General features: G+C 46.5%; 1 protein-coding gene across 3 annotated transcripts in view; it reads left to right on the top strand.

The window, feature by feature from the left end:
- The window catches only part of EPRS1 (glutamyl-prolyl-tRNA synthetase 1), a 147,568-nt gene that overhangs the window by 57,210 nt on the left and 74,690 nt on the right, over nucleotides 1–15,668 (top strand). For all 3 annotated transcript variants that reach the window (XM_068232914.1, XM_068232916.1, XM_068232915.1), the window contains exons 10-12: nucleotides 1–92; nucleotides 4,875–4,959; nucleotides 6,962–7,021. The exon at nucleotides 1–92 is cut by the window's left edge and continues 142 nt beyond it. In XM_068232914.1, the coding sequence (XP_068089015.1) occupies nucleotides 1–92; nucleotides 4,875–4,959; nucleotides 6,962–7,021 (237 nt within the window). The remainder of the gene's footprint in view (nucleotides 93–4,874; nucleotides 4,960–6,961; nucleotides 7,022–15,668) is intronic.

Raw genomic sequence — 15,668 nt, 5'->3', positions numbered from 1 at the left:
ATCTGGGAGTACAGCCGTCTCAACCTCAACAACACTGTGCTGTCCAAGAGGAAACTCACATGGTTTGTCAACGAGGGCCTTGTGGATGGCTGGTAGGTGCTCTTTGACTGTCTTTAGAGATAGCCATGTGTCTTTGTTATTGCATATAAGTAAGATGTTAACATGTGCTTCCCTCCTTTAGATTGTTAGCTCGCAAGGGCAGGGCTCTCTCGCCCTTTTGTGTCTTGGAATTTATTTATTTCATAGCTTGCACTCAGATTTCATCATGTTGCATTTGTCATTGTAACCACCAGTTCTGTATGTTGCACCAGTGTCCATATTTGATGTTTATCATTGTCTTGTACAGCAGGAGACATTGGGAGCGCTTCCAAACAAAGGCTATCATTGTCTGTGTCATTATGTGTACTCCCTCTTTATTTTGTTACTTTGTACAGCGCCACAGAATAGGTTGGCGTTATATAAATCAATAATAATGATTCTTTATTGGGAACATGCATTAGAACTTTCATATAAAAACATACAGCTAATTAACTGGTCCCTTCAAAATGGACTTCATAGTATTGATATCAGACTGACTATGGTAGGGACTGAATTATGAGCTCCTCTATGTAGTTGGTAATGTGCTGCGGAAGATGGCAGTGCTATTTAAATAAATACTAATAACATGGCAGGACATTAAACTATGACTATGGTAGGATTAGATTGTGAGCTCCCCTGAGTACTCTATAAAGTCCCGGGAAGAAAGAAAGGCTCCACACTTGTCAATGGAGTGTAACCTTTATTGAATGGACATATCCAAAAGCCAAGCTGACATGTTTCGGTCTAACCGTCCTTAATCATAGCTACGATTAAGGACGGTTAAGGTGGCCATACACTGGTCGATTTGCCATCAGATTCTACCAAAAGATAGATCCCTCTCTGATTGAATCTGATCAGAGAGGGATCGTATGGCCACCTTACTGAAAACAGATTGTGAATCGATCACAATCTGTGGAGCTGCCGCCCTCCCCCCCCCTGCATACATTACCTGTTCCGGCCGGCGCGAGTCCCCTGGTCCACCGCTGTCTTCTTCTCCTCCTGGTCCCGGCATCTTCTCCACATCGGCTCCCGGCTGGCATCTTCTCCCATCACCTTCCGCATCACACATCCGGCATCCGTGTATAACTTTCTGTCACTCCAGTGACAGCGGAAGTTCAAATAGAGCGCCCTCTATTTGTACTTCCGCTGTCACTGCAGTGACACAGGAAGTTATGCCGGATGCCGTGATGCGGAAAAGATGCCAGCCGGGAGGTGACAGCGGGGACTCGCGCCGGCGGAGCAGGTAATGTATCTCCGCTGTATTGCGTCGGGCATTCGAACGCCGCTATCGACGCACTCCCGAGCCGCCGGCGACCGAGAAAAATCTTCCGCACAGATGGATCAACGGGAACGATGGATTTCGTACGGAAATTCATCGTTCTGTAAGCGGTGTGCGTGGCGATTTCACGGCCGTTTCGATCAGTGTGATCGAAACGGCCGTATTTCGGCGGGAAAATCGTTAGGTGTATGGGCCCCTTTAGTCCGAAACATGTCAGCTAATTGATGCGTGCCGTGGCTTTTGGATATGTCCATTCAATAAAGGTTACACTCCATTGACAAGTGCAGACCCTTTCTTGCTTCCTGGGACTTAGGACTTGCTAACCAGGTCGAGCACTGTTGGGATTGTTTGTAGGATGTGAGTGGTGTTCACCTTGCACCAGTACTCTATAAAGTGCTGCAGAAGATGCCAGTGCTTTATAAACACATAATAAGAATAATATTGTAGGACATTAGGCTGTCATCTTGATTAGATTGTGAGTTCTTCTGAGGACAGTCAGTGACATGACTTTGTACTCTGTAAAGTGCTGTAGAAGATCTCCGTGCTATACAAATACATAATAATAATCTAGTAGAGACATTAGACAACTATGGCAGGGATTAGATTGTGAGATCCTCCAAGGACAGTGACATGACTATGTACTCTCTAAAGTGCTGTTGAAGATGTGATATATACATCATAATAATAAGAAGGTCCACATTAGGTTATTGCTATGGTTTGGATTAGAGTGTGAGCTTCTCTGTGGACAGTAATGCCCATGCGGGAGCCCGGACTCATGCGTGAGTGTAGGGATCCACTCATCTTCAGAACTACGCCACTGCTGAACTCCCCACCAACTGATCCATCGCCGACCTCCAGATAAGTTGCGTCATTACCAACCAGACACCCCATCTACCAATCACACACAGCTGGATTTTTTTGCCATCATTGATGTTCTGCCAACTTCACTGCTGATCTCCTGTGGACTGCTCCTTACCAGATTGATTATTGATGCAACTTTGCTGAACCCCTTCAGCCACATCATTGGTGACATTTATCTCCTCTTGGTCTAACTCAGGGGTGGGCAAACTTTTTAAGTCCAGGGCCACATTGAGTTTTGAAAATGGGCCAGGGGGCCGGAGTAAAAAAAAAGCTTGGCCATGCCCGGATGTGGGTGGTGACATCGCAGGAAAGGGTGTGGCCATGCAATGAGATTGGCAGCACATTTCCCCACAAATGAAATCTTATTGGCAGCACATTTTCCCACAAATGCAATGAGATTGGCAGCAGATCTACCCACAAATGCAATCTTAATGGCAGCACATTTCCCCACAAATGCAATCCTTTTGGCAGCACATCTCCCCACAAATGCAATCTTATTGGCAGCACATCTCCCCACAAATGCAATCTTATTGGCAGCACATCTCCCCACAAATGCAATCTTATTGGCAGCACATCTCCCCACAAATGCAATCTTAATGGCAGCACATTTCCCCACAAATGCAATCTTATTGGCAGCACATCTCCCCACAAATGCAATCTTATTGGCAGCACATCTCCCCACAAATGCAATCTTATTGGCAGCACATTTCCCCACAAATGCAATCTTAATGGCAGCACATCTCCCCACAAATGCAATCTTAATGGCAGCACATTTCCCCACAAATGCAATCTTATTGGCAGCACATCTCCCCACAAATGCAATCTTATTGGCAGCACATCTCCCCACAAATGCAATCTTATTGGCAGCACATCTCCCCACAAATGCAATCTTAATGGCAGCACATTTCCCCACAAATGCAATCTTAATGGCAGCACATTGCCAAATGGCAGGCAGGCAAAGTAATACCTTCTTCTCCTCTGGCGACCTGGACCTGACCTCCTCTCAGGACCTGTCTCTTACTCCTCCTCCACAGCAGCAGCCAGGCAGGTGGCGACGGCGTGATGTCTCCTAGCCAGGACTCCCCTTCACGTGTCAACCAGTCAGAGGCAGCCCCAGGCAGGTGGCAGGTCCCCCAGGCCCCAGCACAGAATGCTGAAGCTCGGCTCGCTCACTCCCAACAGGCGGGCAGTGCAAAGCGGGCTTGCGGCAATGGCTCCAGGCGGGGGGCGGAGTCAAGCAGCGTGACGGAGCTACGCACCAGGGCACGCCACGGCCGGCCGCCTCAGTCCCCCTGTCTGATTGGATAGGCAGACCGGCCGGTGGAGTGCATGCAACACACTGCAGACTCCGGGGGACAGATTGAGTTAAAAAATAAAAAATACATGCTGCTGCAGGCTTTGGCGAGCCCCGGGGGGGGGGGGGGGGGGATTGAGGAGGTCGGCCCGCGGGCCGTAGTTTGTCCATCCCTGGTCTAACTGCTGTCCCCTTGTCTATGCTTCCACTTTCCACACCCCATCCTACCTTATCCCTTCAGTACAAAATGTACCCCTTCCCCCCCCTATGCACTCCATGACCCCTCCACCTTTTCCCAGCTATCTCCCTCCCCATCTCACTCTCCCCCATCACCACATGCTCTACCTTTACCTCCTTCTACACCTTGTCCCCCTTCTGTTTCCCCGCACCCTCTCCCCTTCTGTCCGTAGACTCCCTTTTGGCCCTCAACCCCCATGCACCTCCCTTCCCTCGCCCCCACACTCTACCCACACACCCCCTCGGCATAACCTTATTCCTATCCATCCTACCCCTAGGCAGTCGCTCCCTGTTTCCTGTGGCCTCTGGAATGCCAGGACCACCCGCAATAAACTGCTCTCTGGAACTCGCTCCCTCCAGCCACCAGACTCGCCCACACCTTTAATACCTTCACACAAGCTCTCAAGACTCACCCTTTCATGCTCGCATACCCCCCTACACCAGCACCATAATATGTTCTGTTAGACACCCTCTCAACAGATGCACCTATTGTCTCCACCCCCACCCTTTAGATTGTAAGCCTCTGGCAGGGCCCTCCTCCCCAGTGTTTCCAGCTTGATTATGCAATCTTACTGACAATCACCCCTTTTGTGGACTAGAACAATCTCTATTTTGACCTATGACACTGTATTGTTATCAAATCATTTGCATGATCTTGTTTTGTTGTGAGTTTCCTGTATGTCCTACCTTGTATGTTAACCCTTTCATCTATTGTGCAGCGCTGCGTAATATGTTGGCGCTTTATAAATACAATAAATAATAATAATACTCGGGTCGTAAGTACTTCCAACGGCTGCACGAGGAGTACCAAATAAGCTAATCAACCTAGAAGGTGGAATAACTTCAACCAGGGACCATGCAGGATCGGTGGGATGGAATAAGGACCGCTCTATGCTATCCAGAGCCTTCTCTCTACTTCGTATGGAACCTGAAGACATTTTTTCACTTCAGATTCCCTTGAAGAAATGTTACCAGCTCCTCTCTTGAAGGCTTATATACAGATCATCTTAGTCTGGGGCTTTTCTTTATAGAATACATCAGCCAGTGGTGCAGCTATGTGCTGTATTTTGCTATGTATTGGCTATAGTTGTAATTGTGTTCTATAAGGTGACTTTGCATTTGCAGGGACGATCCCAGATTCCCAACAGTCCGCGGTGTCCTACGAAGGGGAATGACTGTGGAGGGCCTGAAACAATTCATTGCTGCTCAGGTGGGTTCAGTCTGTATGTTTAATGAGGAATTTTAACCCAGGATCTTTATTCCAATCAGTAGCCGATACCCCCTTTCCCCCGAGAAATCTTTACCTTTTTTGGAATAGATCGGTGGTGTCTGTATGGCTGATATTGTGAAACCCCTCCTACAGTGTGATGTCATGACCATTGTCCTGACAGTTTCCTGTCTGTGAACCTCATTGCATTGTGGGAAATAGCTTTTACCTATTGCCAAGCAACCAGTATCTCCTTCTTAGTAACGAACATTCCATTCAGAGCACCTAGCGGGACTGAAGCTGTCGCTAGCAGTGATAAATGTCAGAATGTAAAACAGGGTGAGGAAAGATTTTACAATGGACATGCACTGACTATATAATTCATGACATTATATTCACTGAAGTTCCTCTTTAAAGCCTTCTCTTCAGACTCCGCTTTTTTTATGGTTATGAGAGAGTAAAGCATCCAGCCAATAAAAAATGACCCGGGAAGGAGGCTTTAAAACTTGCATGTTATTGTAGGTGTTAAAATGATCTTGTACATTCTCTAAACTAAATTTCTGTACCTCCCAACTCCCTCACCACTGAGATAAGTGTGGCCTTATTTCCAGGCCTATGGGTGCCCCCATCTTGGATGCAACAGACTGTCACTCTCTGTTTTCTGAGTTACTGACCCTCTACTTTGAATGAAGTGCCTGCAGGATTGTAACTTTAATAACAGGAGCCAAAATAATCGGCATGACTGTTGTTGTTTTTTTTTAACTGGTAATGGGCTCCCTTCAAATAAAATGTTGCGCCTACTGTAATTTTCACATTTTATGGTTGGATGATAGTGTAACACTTTTTTTTTTTCAAAATGCAGGCATGTCAATCCCAGCATGTACAGTGTAAGCTGTTAAAAGAAATCTAAAGCTAGGGGAAAAAAAATCAGTCTACGTGGACATTTTTGCCGCCCCCTGGAGTCATCCTGTGCCCACGCTGTCCTTCCAAGACCCTCCGCCCAGCAACCCTCTCCAAAGCTGACCGGCCACGTGCCTCCTCACTGCGTCCATGTTGCTGGCAGTGTTCTGCACATGCTCAATACGCGAAAATCAGGGACGTGCCTGCACATTAGCCTTTGACTGGCTGCAACCGGCTAGCTTTGAGGGGGGTTGCTGCTGCTCGCTAGAGGCTCTTGGTAGGACAGCGTGGGCACAGGATAGCTCCAGGGGGCTGCAAGAAGCCCCAGGGTAAGTTAAACTGATTTTTTTTGGAAAGGCTTTAGTAACTCTTTAAGGTGGCTATATATTTATCATTTTTGATAATTTTATCATTTTATAGCCTCTAGAGTCTAGACCGTCCTGAGGCTTCCTTCTATGTGTGTAAATATGTCACTTGTGTTTAAAGGGGTAGTATTGCGAAGAATTGTAAAATTTAAAATATGTGCAAACATACAAATAAGAAGTACATTTTTTCCAGAGTAAAACAAGCCATAAATTTTCTCCTATGTTGCTGTCACTTACAGTAAGTAGTAGTAAATCTGACAGAAGCGACAGGGTTTGGACTAGTCCATCTCATTATAGGGGATTCTCAGCAAGGCTTTTATTCTTAATAAAGATATTGCCTAAAAAGGATTTAAGCAGCTTCCCTGCTCGCTACACAGCTTTTTTGGCAGTTGGACAGAGCAACTGCTATTTACTAAGTGCTCTTGATAATAAATAAATCCCTGAGAATCCCCTATGAAAAGATGGACTAGTCCAAAACCTGTCGCTTCTGTCAGATTTCTACTACTTACTGTAAGTGACAGCAACATAGGAGAAAATTAATTTATGGCTCATTTTACTGTGGAAAAAATGTATTTCTTATTTGTCTGTTTGCACATATTTTAAATTTTTTTTTAAATTTTTCACCATAGTGCCCCTTTAAATCAGTTACAGGTTGGCTTTATGTACAAGCACACTAACATTTTAATATGTCTTCATAACCAATAAGAGTAACTTTGCGACTTTTTGTGCCTTTTTTTTAGGGCGGTTCTAGGTCAGTTGTGAACATGGAATGGGACAAAATCTGGTCTTTCAACAAAAAGGTAAATATGGCGTCCCTAGCATGTTTGAGGCAATGGCATATAGAGACACCACCACAAGTGAATTCTTACCTCCCGCTGTGGTGGCCTGCAGTTCATTGGGACATGACCTGCAGGCCTTCTGGCCTCCAGTTCATTGGGACATGACCTGCAGGCCTTCTTGGCCTTGTCATTGTCTCAAGCCGTGAATGTGTTCATGATGACTTGCCCCAACCAAACGTTGACTTGTGGGAAGGGAACCTGGCGTGAATTGTGATCTGAAAACTCTGCATTTCATTTTTCTGCTTCCAAGCTGCGAGCTATCTGTAAGAAGGTATTACTCATTGCTGTTTATTAGTTTCTGTTTTTTTCTTTCCCGTTTCATTTTAGTTTGGCCTTTGGCATATAGCTTACAGTTCTGTAAGCAAACTTGGCTTTAATCTATTGTTTTGCAAATACGAATAACACAATCACATTGCTTTAGCGCCTCGGCTCCTCGCAGCTATGGCTTTAAAAGACCTTGTCTGGTCAGAAAGGTGCATTCACTGCCGTTGAAGTAACATTGATTTTGTGCTCTAATAGCTCTGATTGTTAAAATGAGATTATACTCCCAACCTAAAATTTTAGTAACTCTTAGATACATAAAAGAACATTTGAAAGCATGTCCTCTGTGTAAAAATACTTATTTTCACTGCAGAGAGCAGTACAGGCTTGCTTAGCTCTGGCTAATTGGCAAATGTAATCATCGCTGGCCTGGAGACATTCTCTGCCTGTGTCTTGATTCTGCTCCCTCCTACCTCCCTCTGCTGAATAGACACATCTCCCTGGCAACAGCTGAGTCACTTTAGCATAAAAGGAGGGGGCAGAGTAAAGGCACAGGGAGATTCTTGCCAGCAATGATTTAATTTGCCGATTAGCCAGAGATAAGCAAGCCTGTACTGCTCTCTGCAGTGAAAATAAATTGTTTTTACAAACAGACGAACATTTGAAAGCATTTCCAAGTATTTTCTATGTACCTAAGAGTAGTTGCCATAAGGTTAGTTTTGGCAGAAGAACCGGCTTTCGTTGGGCAAGTTAAGGGAACAATATGTTCGGTTGTTGTTGCTAAATCTTTAGGTGACGCTGGGGGACACTAGTACACAAGCTAGAAAATTCCTGGCCTGAGCCAGCCCAGAACGATCCAGTGCCATTAAACGTGTGTACCTAGCTAAAGTGCTTAAGTTGCTCAATGAGATGCAAATCATTTTGATTTGTAGGCAAATACAATACAAATAGGATCCAGTCGCTTTTGATTGTCCCAATTTCAAACTGTACACAATTTGGATTCAATTTGCTTATAAACCAGAATTATAAGCATCTCCGAGACCATCTCTTTTGCTCAAAAATAGTGTGCTGTCCTGGTGGAGTTCGCTGGTTTTCTCCAAGCAGTTCTTCAGCACGGCTGCTGACTGCAGTGTCTGGCCTTCAGGAAGCCTCCATTTATTGAATCTTTATTTGAGATATGAACGTGACAATAAGCAGTTATTTATATATAAACCTTTAGGATGGTAACTCAAACAGAACCCTTGCGATGTATGCAGTGAATGCACCTTGACTGAAGGGAAAGCTGCCATTTTTTTTAACCTTGCTTCTCTCCCACAATATTATGTTATAATTTGGTTGGTCCCGCAGCATGTGTGGCATTCCCTAACTGGCATGTGCCAAAAGCCTGATGGTGACTTGGCTTAGGAGTAGAATGTGGATCCCCGGTGTTCCAACGCCTGCTTAGTCCGGGGATTTGTGATTGTGTTTCGTACAGGGACTGGCTGGCATGTTTATGGTCATGTCCAATAAAGCTTTCAGAGAGGCACTTGGAGTTTTTTTTTTCTCTTAAAGTGACATTGAAGCGAAAAAAACCCCTTTATAATGATTTGCATGTGTAGTACGGATGATTAATAAGGCATTAGTAGCCGATATAAGTCTCATATTTGTATTTTTTATAACATTGCATCCTTCTCTAATATTTGTAGTGTACAAACTACACTCTGCGTTCTAACCACTTGACGACCGCAGTGCTAACCCCCCCTAACGACCAGGCTAATTTTTGCATTGCTGGGCTGTGCAGGCTTTTCAGCCTCCTGCACAGCCCAGCTTAGGAGGCCGGCGATCGGACTCGCCTTTCTTCTTTTTTTTTTTTTTTTTTTTTTCTTCAGCCTCAGCGAGGCTCTCTGACTCTGCGTTCCCCTCCCTCCCCTTCCCTCCTCCCCTCCGCTCACTAAGTTTGGAACAGGACGGCGATCCGTCCTGTTCTGCCTCTCATAGGCATCAGCCTATGAGAGGAGGGCGCTCCCCGGCCAATCAGAGGCCGGGGATCGCCGATCTGTACAGTGCTGCGTCCCCCGGCAGCGCTGTACGCTTGTAAACAAAGGGGATTTATTTCCCCTTACGTTTACAAGCTGCCTGCTAGCCGCGATCGGCGGCTAGCAGGCTATTCACGGAACTCTGTTCCGTGAAATCGGCAGGGAACTATCGTGCTTGCGTGCGGCCGTTCCCTGGGAAACTGCAGTCCCAGGACTTGATGCTAATTGGTGTTAGGCGGTCCTGGGGCTGCCGCCGCGGCCACGCCCAGTGGCGTGGGGCAGTCGTAAAGTAGTTAAACTATGAAACAGAGCAGCAGAGCTAATGACCCTTTCAACTTCCCTGCAATAAAACCTTATCTGAAGTTGTCTTTCATTGTTTGTTTGATGTGTGAGTGCTTTAGAAATAGTGCCGTCTTCTACCCAAGTTGGGTTGGAGAGCTCAAATCTTTTGCATAGATAACTGAAGTTTCTTAACCACCTCGGCGTTCTGATTCCCAAGGATTTCTGTGCAAAAAGCGGTACATTTAATTTTCAGCACCTTTTTTCCTGTAACTTACCAAAATGAGCCAAGCAAGAGTTTAGTATACATTCTGAGTATAATAAAAGTGTCAAACACTAATTCTTGTCAAAAATAAAATAAAATTTATGAATAACTAACTGAAATACCTTGCATTTTTCCTCAATGCAGAAATATAAAGAAAATGCAGAAATAAATAAATCAATGCAGAAATAAATAAATGAAGGCAGAAACAAAATTATACAGGCTACAAGTGTACCTTAGAACACTTCTTTAGTGTGGTAGATCTTGAAGCATGGTAATGCGCAAAGTGCCACGTCACAATCTGGGCAGTAAGTGCGGGTCTCCTTCCGCATCTTTTTGCCATCCTTGTCCTTCTTATTGCAGCAAACAACGCACCTTCTTGTAGGGTTTGCTTTCTGTGGGGTCGGTGGCAAGTACTCCACAAAGTGTCTCCCTGAAAGCCGTGCCGGATTCACGACATATGATGCCCTGCGCCCCGGTCTAGATGTTGACTCTGGTGGGGGGTACTTCGTGCAGATTGCTTCCGTCAGCTGCCAGACAAAGTCATGGTGGGGTACAGGCCTTACACACCTTTTCTTGTAGAGCACATAGCCATTCCACAAGCACTGCTCAAGTAAGTGGCGGAAATTTTTTTTATAATATTTCCGCTGCTGCTTGCGGACAGCCGGATAGAAAGTCATGGCTCCATCAGCCCTGTCCACACCCCCCATAGTGTTGTTATAATCCAGTATGGCTTTGGGTTTATCCACCTCCTGTTTACTCCTGTTGGTGGTGCGGACAGTCTCGGCATTATGAATAGTGCTGAGGACACAGACATCACGTTTGTCCTTCCACCTTAGAGCCATCATTTTGCCTTTCTGCCAGGCAACGACCTCCCCCTTTTTCAGCTTCCTGGCAGAAAAGGCCGGCGGCAGATTCCGACGGTTAGCCCTCAAGGTACCATAGGCATCGGTTTTATGCTGGACCAGGTAATCAAAAAGTTCAGGGGAGCTGTAGAAATTGTCTGTCGTCAGGCAGTACCCCTGATCCAGCAATGGCTCAATTAGGGTTAGGACAGAGGAGGTGGAACACCCAAACTGGCTGAACTGAGGGGCAAATTTGGTGCCTTTGCCCGTGTAAATTACAGAGTTCCAGATGTACCCGGAGTTGGCCTCACAGAGCATATACGACTTCACCCCAAAGCGTGCCCTTTTTGAGGCAATAAATTGCACCCAGCTCAGTCTCCCCTTATATGCCATGAGGCTTTCGTCAACCGTGATGTCGCGATCTGGAACATACACAGCCTTGAAGTTCGCAACAATCATCTGGTATATGTCCCAAATTTTTTTCAGCTTGGGTGCGGGATGGGTGGCCTCATCAAACTCCTCGTTGTTTCCGAAGTGCAAATACTTCATGATGAGGGTATACCGTGGCTCGGACATAACAGATCCAAAGAAGGGCGTACTGAGGATCTTATTAGTGGTCCAGTACCACTTCTGCAGCGGCTTACCAACAACTCCCTGGAGGATGACGAGCCCCAGGAACACCCAGATGTCGTTGGTGGTCACAGGTTCCCACTTCCTGCTCCGCGAGAACCTGGGTAGAGAAGATCCCTGCTGATGTTGCGCTGCATAGCGATTCGTCTCCTCAACAATCTTGCGGATGACGTCATCAGTCAGGAAGAGCTCCAGAAAGGACAGCGGACTCTCGTCGCACGCGATCTTCTGCCCGGGTGCCCCTGTGAAGGGGAACCTGGGTGGCGGAGCTTGAGTGGGGCTCCCCAGCTCACACCAGGTGCGTGCGACCGTCACTGGCTCCTCGGCTTCCTCATCACTGGTCTCCGTCTCCGAAGACAGGTTACCGGGAACATCGCTGTCTGTCGATTCCTCTAGGAGCTCGTCTTCGCTGTCGCTTGCCTCGAGGACATCCAACAACTCCTCGTCACGCACACGCCTCCGGGAGGACGAGGCCATGACCCCAAGCAGGGTACGGGGTCACGAGCAGCGACAAAAAAAAAAACAAAAAAAACCAGCAAAAGCAAACGCACAGGGATCACAGCGTCTTGAAAAAGATGGAAAGCAATACGCAATCTGACAGTAATATGAACGAAGCTAAGGCTGGAAAAAAGCAGTAATCGCACAGAAATCGCACAGAAATCACAGATGATAGCTGTAAACAGACTAACACTGGACGCTGAGGACTCTGAAAGAGGGAGAGCCAGTAACTGTTCAGGGCTTTTATTGAGAGCTGACAGGTGTTTGTGTTTGTGCAAACAACTTTTTGAAATACAGTAGCATGATTGGATTACATAGTTTGTGTACCTATGTAATCCAATGATGCTGTCGCCGCGACGGACACTAGGGGGCGCAGGAGCCGGCGTCAGAGGAAGTGGCTGGGCTACGCCATCTTCCCTGACTGCCAGATCTCCGTAGGCTTGCGGAGAGGAGGGGAGCAGGGACCGGAGGATCGGGGGAGCCTGGGGAGCGGGGACCGGAGGATCGGAGGAGCCTGGGGAGCCTGGCGCCGGCGATCAGAGCCAGCAGGAGGGAGAGGGAGCCCCGCAGCAGCCGCAGCAGCACAGAGGAGGCGGCGGAGATCACGCTGTGCACGCTGGTGAGTGGGGACAGCGCTGGACGAGCTGAGCTCGTCCTAAACACTAACAGCAACTTTTTCTTGGACGAGCTCAGCTCGTCCAGAACGCTAGGGTGGTTAACTCTTCCTGTACTGGAAACAATATGAGACTCATATCTTTGCTACTAATGTTCTATTTCTTAGCTGTACGACTCACACAATTCATTATCTCATAAGTTTATTTTCACTTTAGATTGTCTTTTAAAAGACACCTATAGTCAGCATTAAAAAAATAAAAAAAAACTTAGATACTTGCCTTAGTAGGGGGAAGCCTCTAGATCAGGCATGGGCAAACTTGGCCCTCCAGCTTTTAAGGAACTACAAATTCCACAATGCATTTGCCTTTGAGTCATGACTGTGGCTGTCAGACTCCTGCAATGCATTGTGGGACTTGTAGTTCCTCAACAGCTGGAGGGTCAAGTTTGCCCATGCCTGCTCTAGATAGTCCAGAGGTTCCCCAATCTATCTACATCCCTCCTGCGTTGTGCTGGGAACCTCTAAACCATTTTCAACATTAAACGCTTGGAAACAAAGTGAAAACTAGACTCTGAAACAGCCTAGCCCTGTTTGGATTACATGGAGGACCAACAAGCTGGGCTGAACTGGAAACTAGGTGAAAACTAGACCCTAAAACAGCAAAATTCAGTAATGCATCCATTGAATGAAAGCTATATTGTAGTGAGAGGGATATGGAAATGCTAACACAGCAGAAGTTTGCAGATGAGGCTTTTTTGTAATACAAATGGGACACAGAAGCATGTTCTTTGCTTAATGAGATGCCTTTGTGGCCTCTGTGCGCTGCTCTCCGCCCCCCCCCCCCCTCTTTTTGCTGCGGACCCCCGAAAATGCCAACAACGGCACTATCGCTAGATAACTAGGGGAAGGGTCACTAGCAAAATTCTCTATTCCCCCCGGATCAGGTAGTTCTGTTTAGTTTTTTACACCTTTATTCTTGCCCACAGCCGGGGGCGCTCTGCGCACGCACATGACGTAATTGCGCAACCGGGCCAGTGCAGGCGCAGTGATGCCCGACCCAGGCGACCGAAACAGGTGTGCCCAGAGGGCATTATCCTCCCTGGCGTTCAGTTCCCCTGGATTTCTGTGCAGAAAGTGATTCAGTTAATTTTCATAATTTTTTCCTGTAACTTGCCAAAATGTGTTAAGCAAGGGTCTAGTATACAGTGCAGGAGAGTAGTGACGTGTATGCACATCAATACTGTTCACAGCATGTTTTGTATTGACATGTACAGTATAACTGTCAATACCGCTAGGGAGGTGGAGGGGCAGAATGGAGAACAGGGGGAGCGTTGAGCATCAGGACAGCTCGCCAAACATGCCTGCTCCCCCCGTTTCTCATATTGATTTCGGCTCTGGAATCCTTGAAGTTCGTCTGGCTGCATCCTTGTTGGAGGTTTGAGTACTGAAAACAAAAGAACTAGTGGGGCAGCCAGAAATAACCCTACCGCCTAACTATCATTTGGAGTCCTTTTATACTGTAAGTGTTAAGTTATTCCAAGTAGTGGAATTTTAACTGCCCCTTCTTCTCACATTAGAGTACTTTGGGGAATTAAAGTTGGGTATGGGTGAAATTTGAGATCGTGTTGACCACTGAATTAATGCATCTCTGTAGGTGGTAAGCCTGCATTCTAGGCAGTACAGATAGTCAGTGAGATGCTAATATTTCTGCGTTTATGTAAATTGCAAGCTAATTTATGCAGCTTGTAGTTGGTTGGAAACATTTGACTGGTCCATTTCCAAGCTACATACATTTAGCATCAACTCTTGAGTTATTAACGCCTCATAGTCCATCTCTGCTAGTCAGCTTACCCTGCCAACAGTTAGTTCTGTAAAGATGGACTTTGATGAGCATCTGTGGCTTACATTATTGGCTGGACTTTGTAAGTTGAGAATTTCTACCATGCCCCCCCCCCCCCCCCCCCTTATTGTTTTTACTAGAACCAGCTCAGCCATGTCCCCTCCTCTGTCTAGGTTCCTGGCCTAAGAGTATTAAAATCTGAAGCCACACGAAAAACTAAAAGTTAGATACTCACCTATGTAGAGGGAAGTCTTTGGATCCCTTAGAGCCTTCTCACTCCACTCTCTGTGCCCTTGGTTCCCCGCTGAGCGCTTTCAAAGCTTTCACAAGGTCTCCCGTAGGTGTATTCGACCAGTTGGTGATATAATCAAACTAGAATGTTGGGATACACCCTTGGGACTTTTTGGAGGGCTTTGCCTTACCAAATATTTCACATCTGCACTGCACACAAGTGCTTCGAGGTACGGAATTTAAACGAGGGAGAGCAGTGGTCCAAGGGCACGGAGAGAAGACCAGGAAAGCTCTATGGGTTACAGATCCTTCCTTCTACATATGTAAAGCGTTGTCCGTATTGCCTTTAAGTGAATCTGCAACAATTAAAGAGCCCCTGCGGGGTACTTGCCTTGGGAGGGGGAAGCCTCTGGATCCTAATGAGGCTTCCCCTGTCCTCCTAAGCCTCAGGGAACCAGTGCCCCAACAAATCCTCTGACAAGCTTGTCCATAGTGCGCAAGTCACTTGTGCAGTAGAGAGGACCCAATCGGGCTCAGCTATTTCCACCGGAACCCATCGGAAAGCCACTACTGTACCTGCGCAGATGGTAAATATTGCCGTGTGCAGTTTGGGTCACCAAGGCTGAGGAGGGCAGGGGAAGCCTCATTAGGAGCCAGAGGCTTCCCCCACCTGAGGTAAGTACCCCCCAGGGGAAGTTTTATTTATTACAGATTCCCTTTAAATAGATTGCACTATTAGAGATGAGGTGGCAAAGGGGTGTGATCCAGTCAAACAGTACATATTCATGTTTATTTCAAAATTACTCAATCATTTTTACACAGATAGCAACTAAAGTCCTTCTGCTATTGTTTAAAACAGCAAATATATTACAAAAAAATCGCGAGGATATGCTTGTGACCTTAAAGTGAACCAGAGATGAAGCACCCTCATGTATTTTACCATATATATCATTGGGAACATTAGAGAAAACACCTACCCTGCTCTCTGTTTCATCATTCACTGCTCAGCCTGCTTGTTACCAGCCCTGATATAATCCCCGACTGAGCATTCAGTCTGGCTTTGCTCAGGAATCATTATAGCTGAGTCCGTCTTCTTTGATGTCTTTTCAAGCCCAAGCGTTCCCCCCCCCCCTT

The sequence above is a fragment of the Hyperolius riggenbachi genome, chromosome 4, assembly GCF_040937935.1.
Source record: "Hyperolius riggenbachi isolate aHypRig1 chromosome 4, aHypRig1.pri, whole genome shotgun sequence".
In the NCBI taxonomy this organism is placed as follows: Eukaryota; Metazoa; Chordata; class Amphibia; order Anura; family Hyperoliidae; genus Hyperolius; species Hyperolius riggenbachi.
The sequence above is the reverse complement of the archived record's forward strand: the minus strand, read 5'-3'. Positions and strand labels throughout refer to the sequence as shown.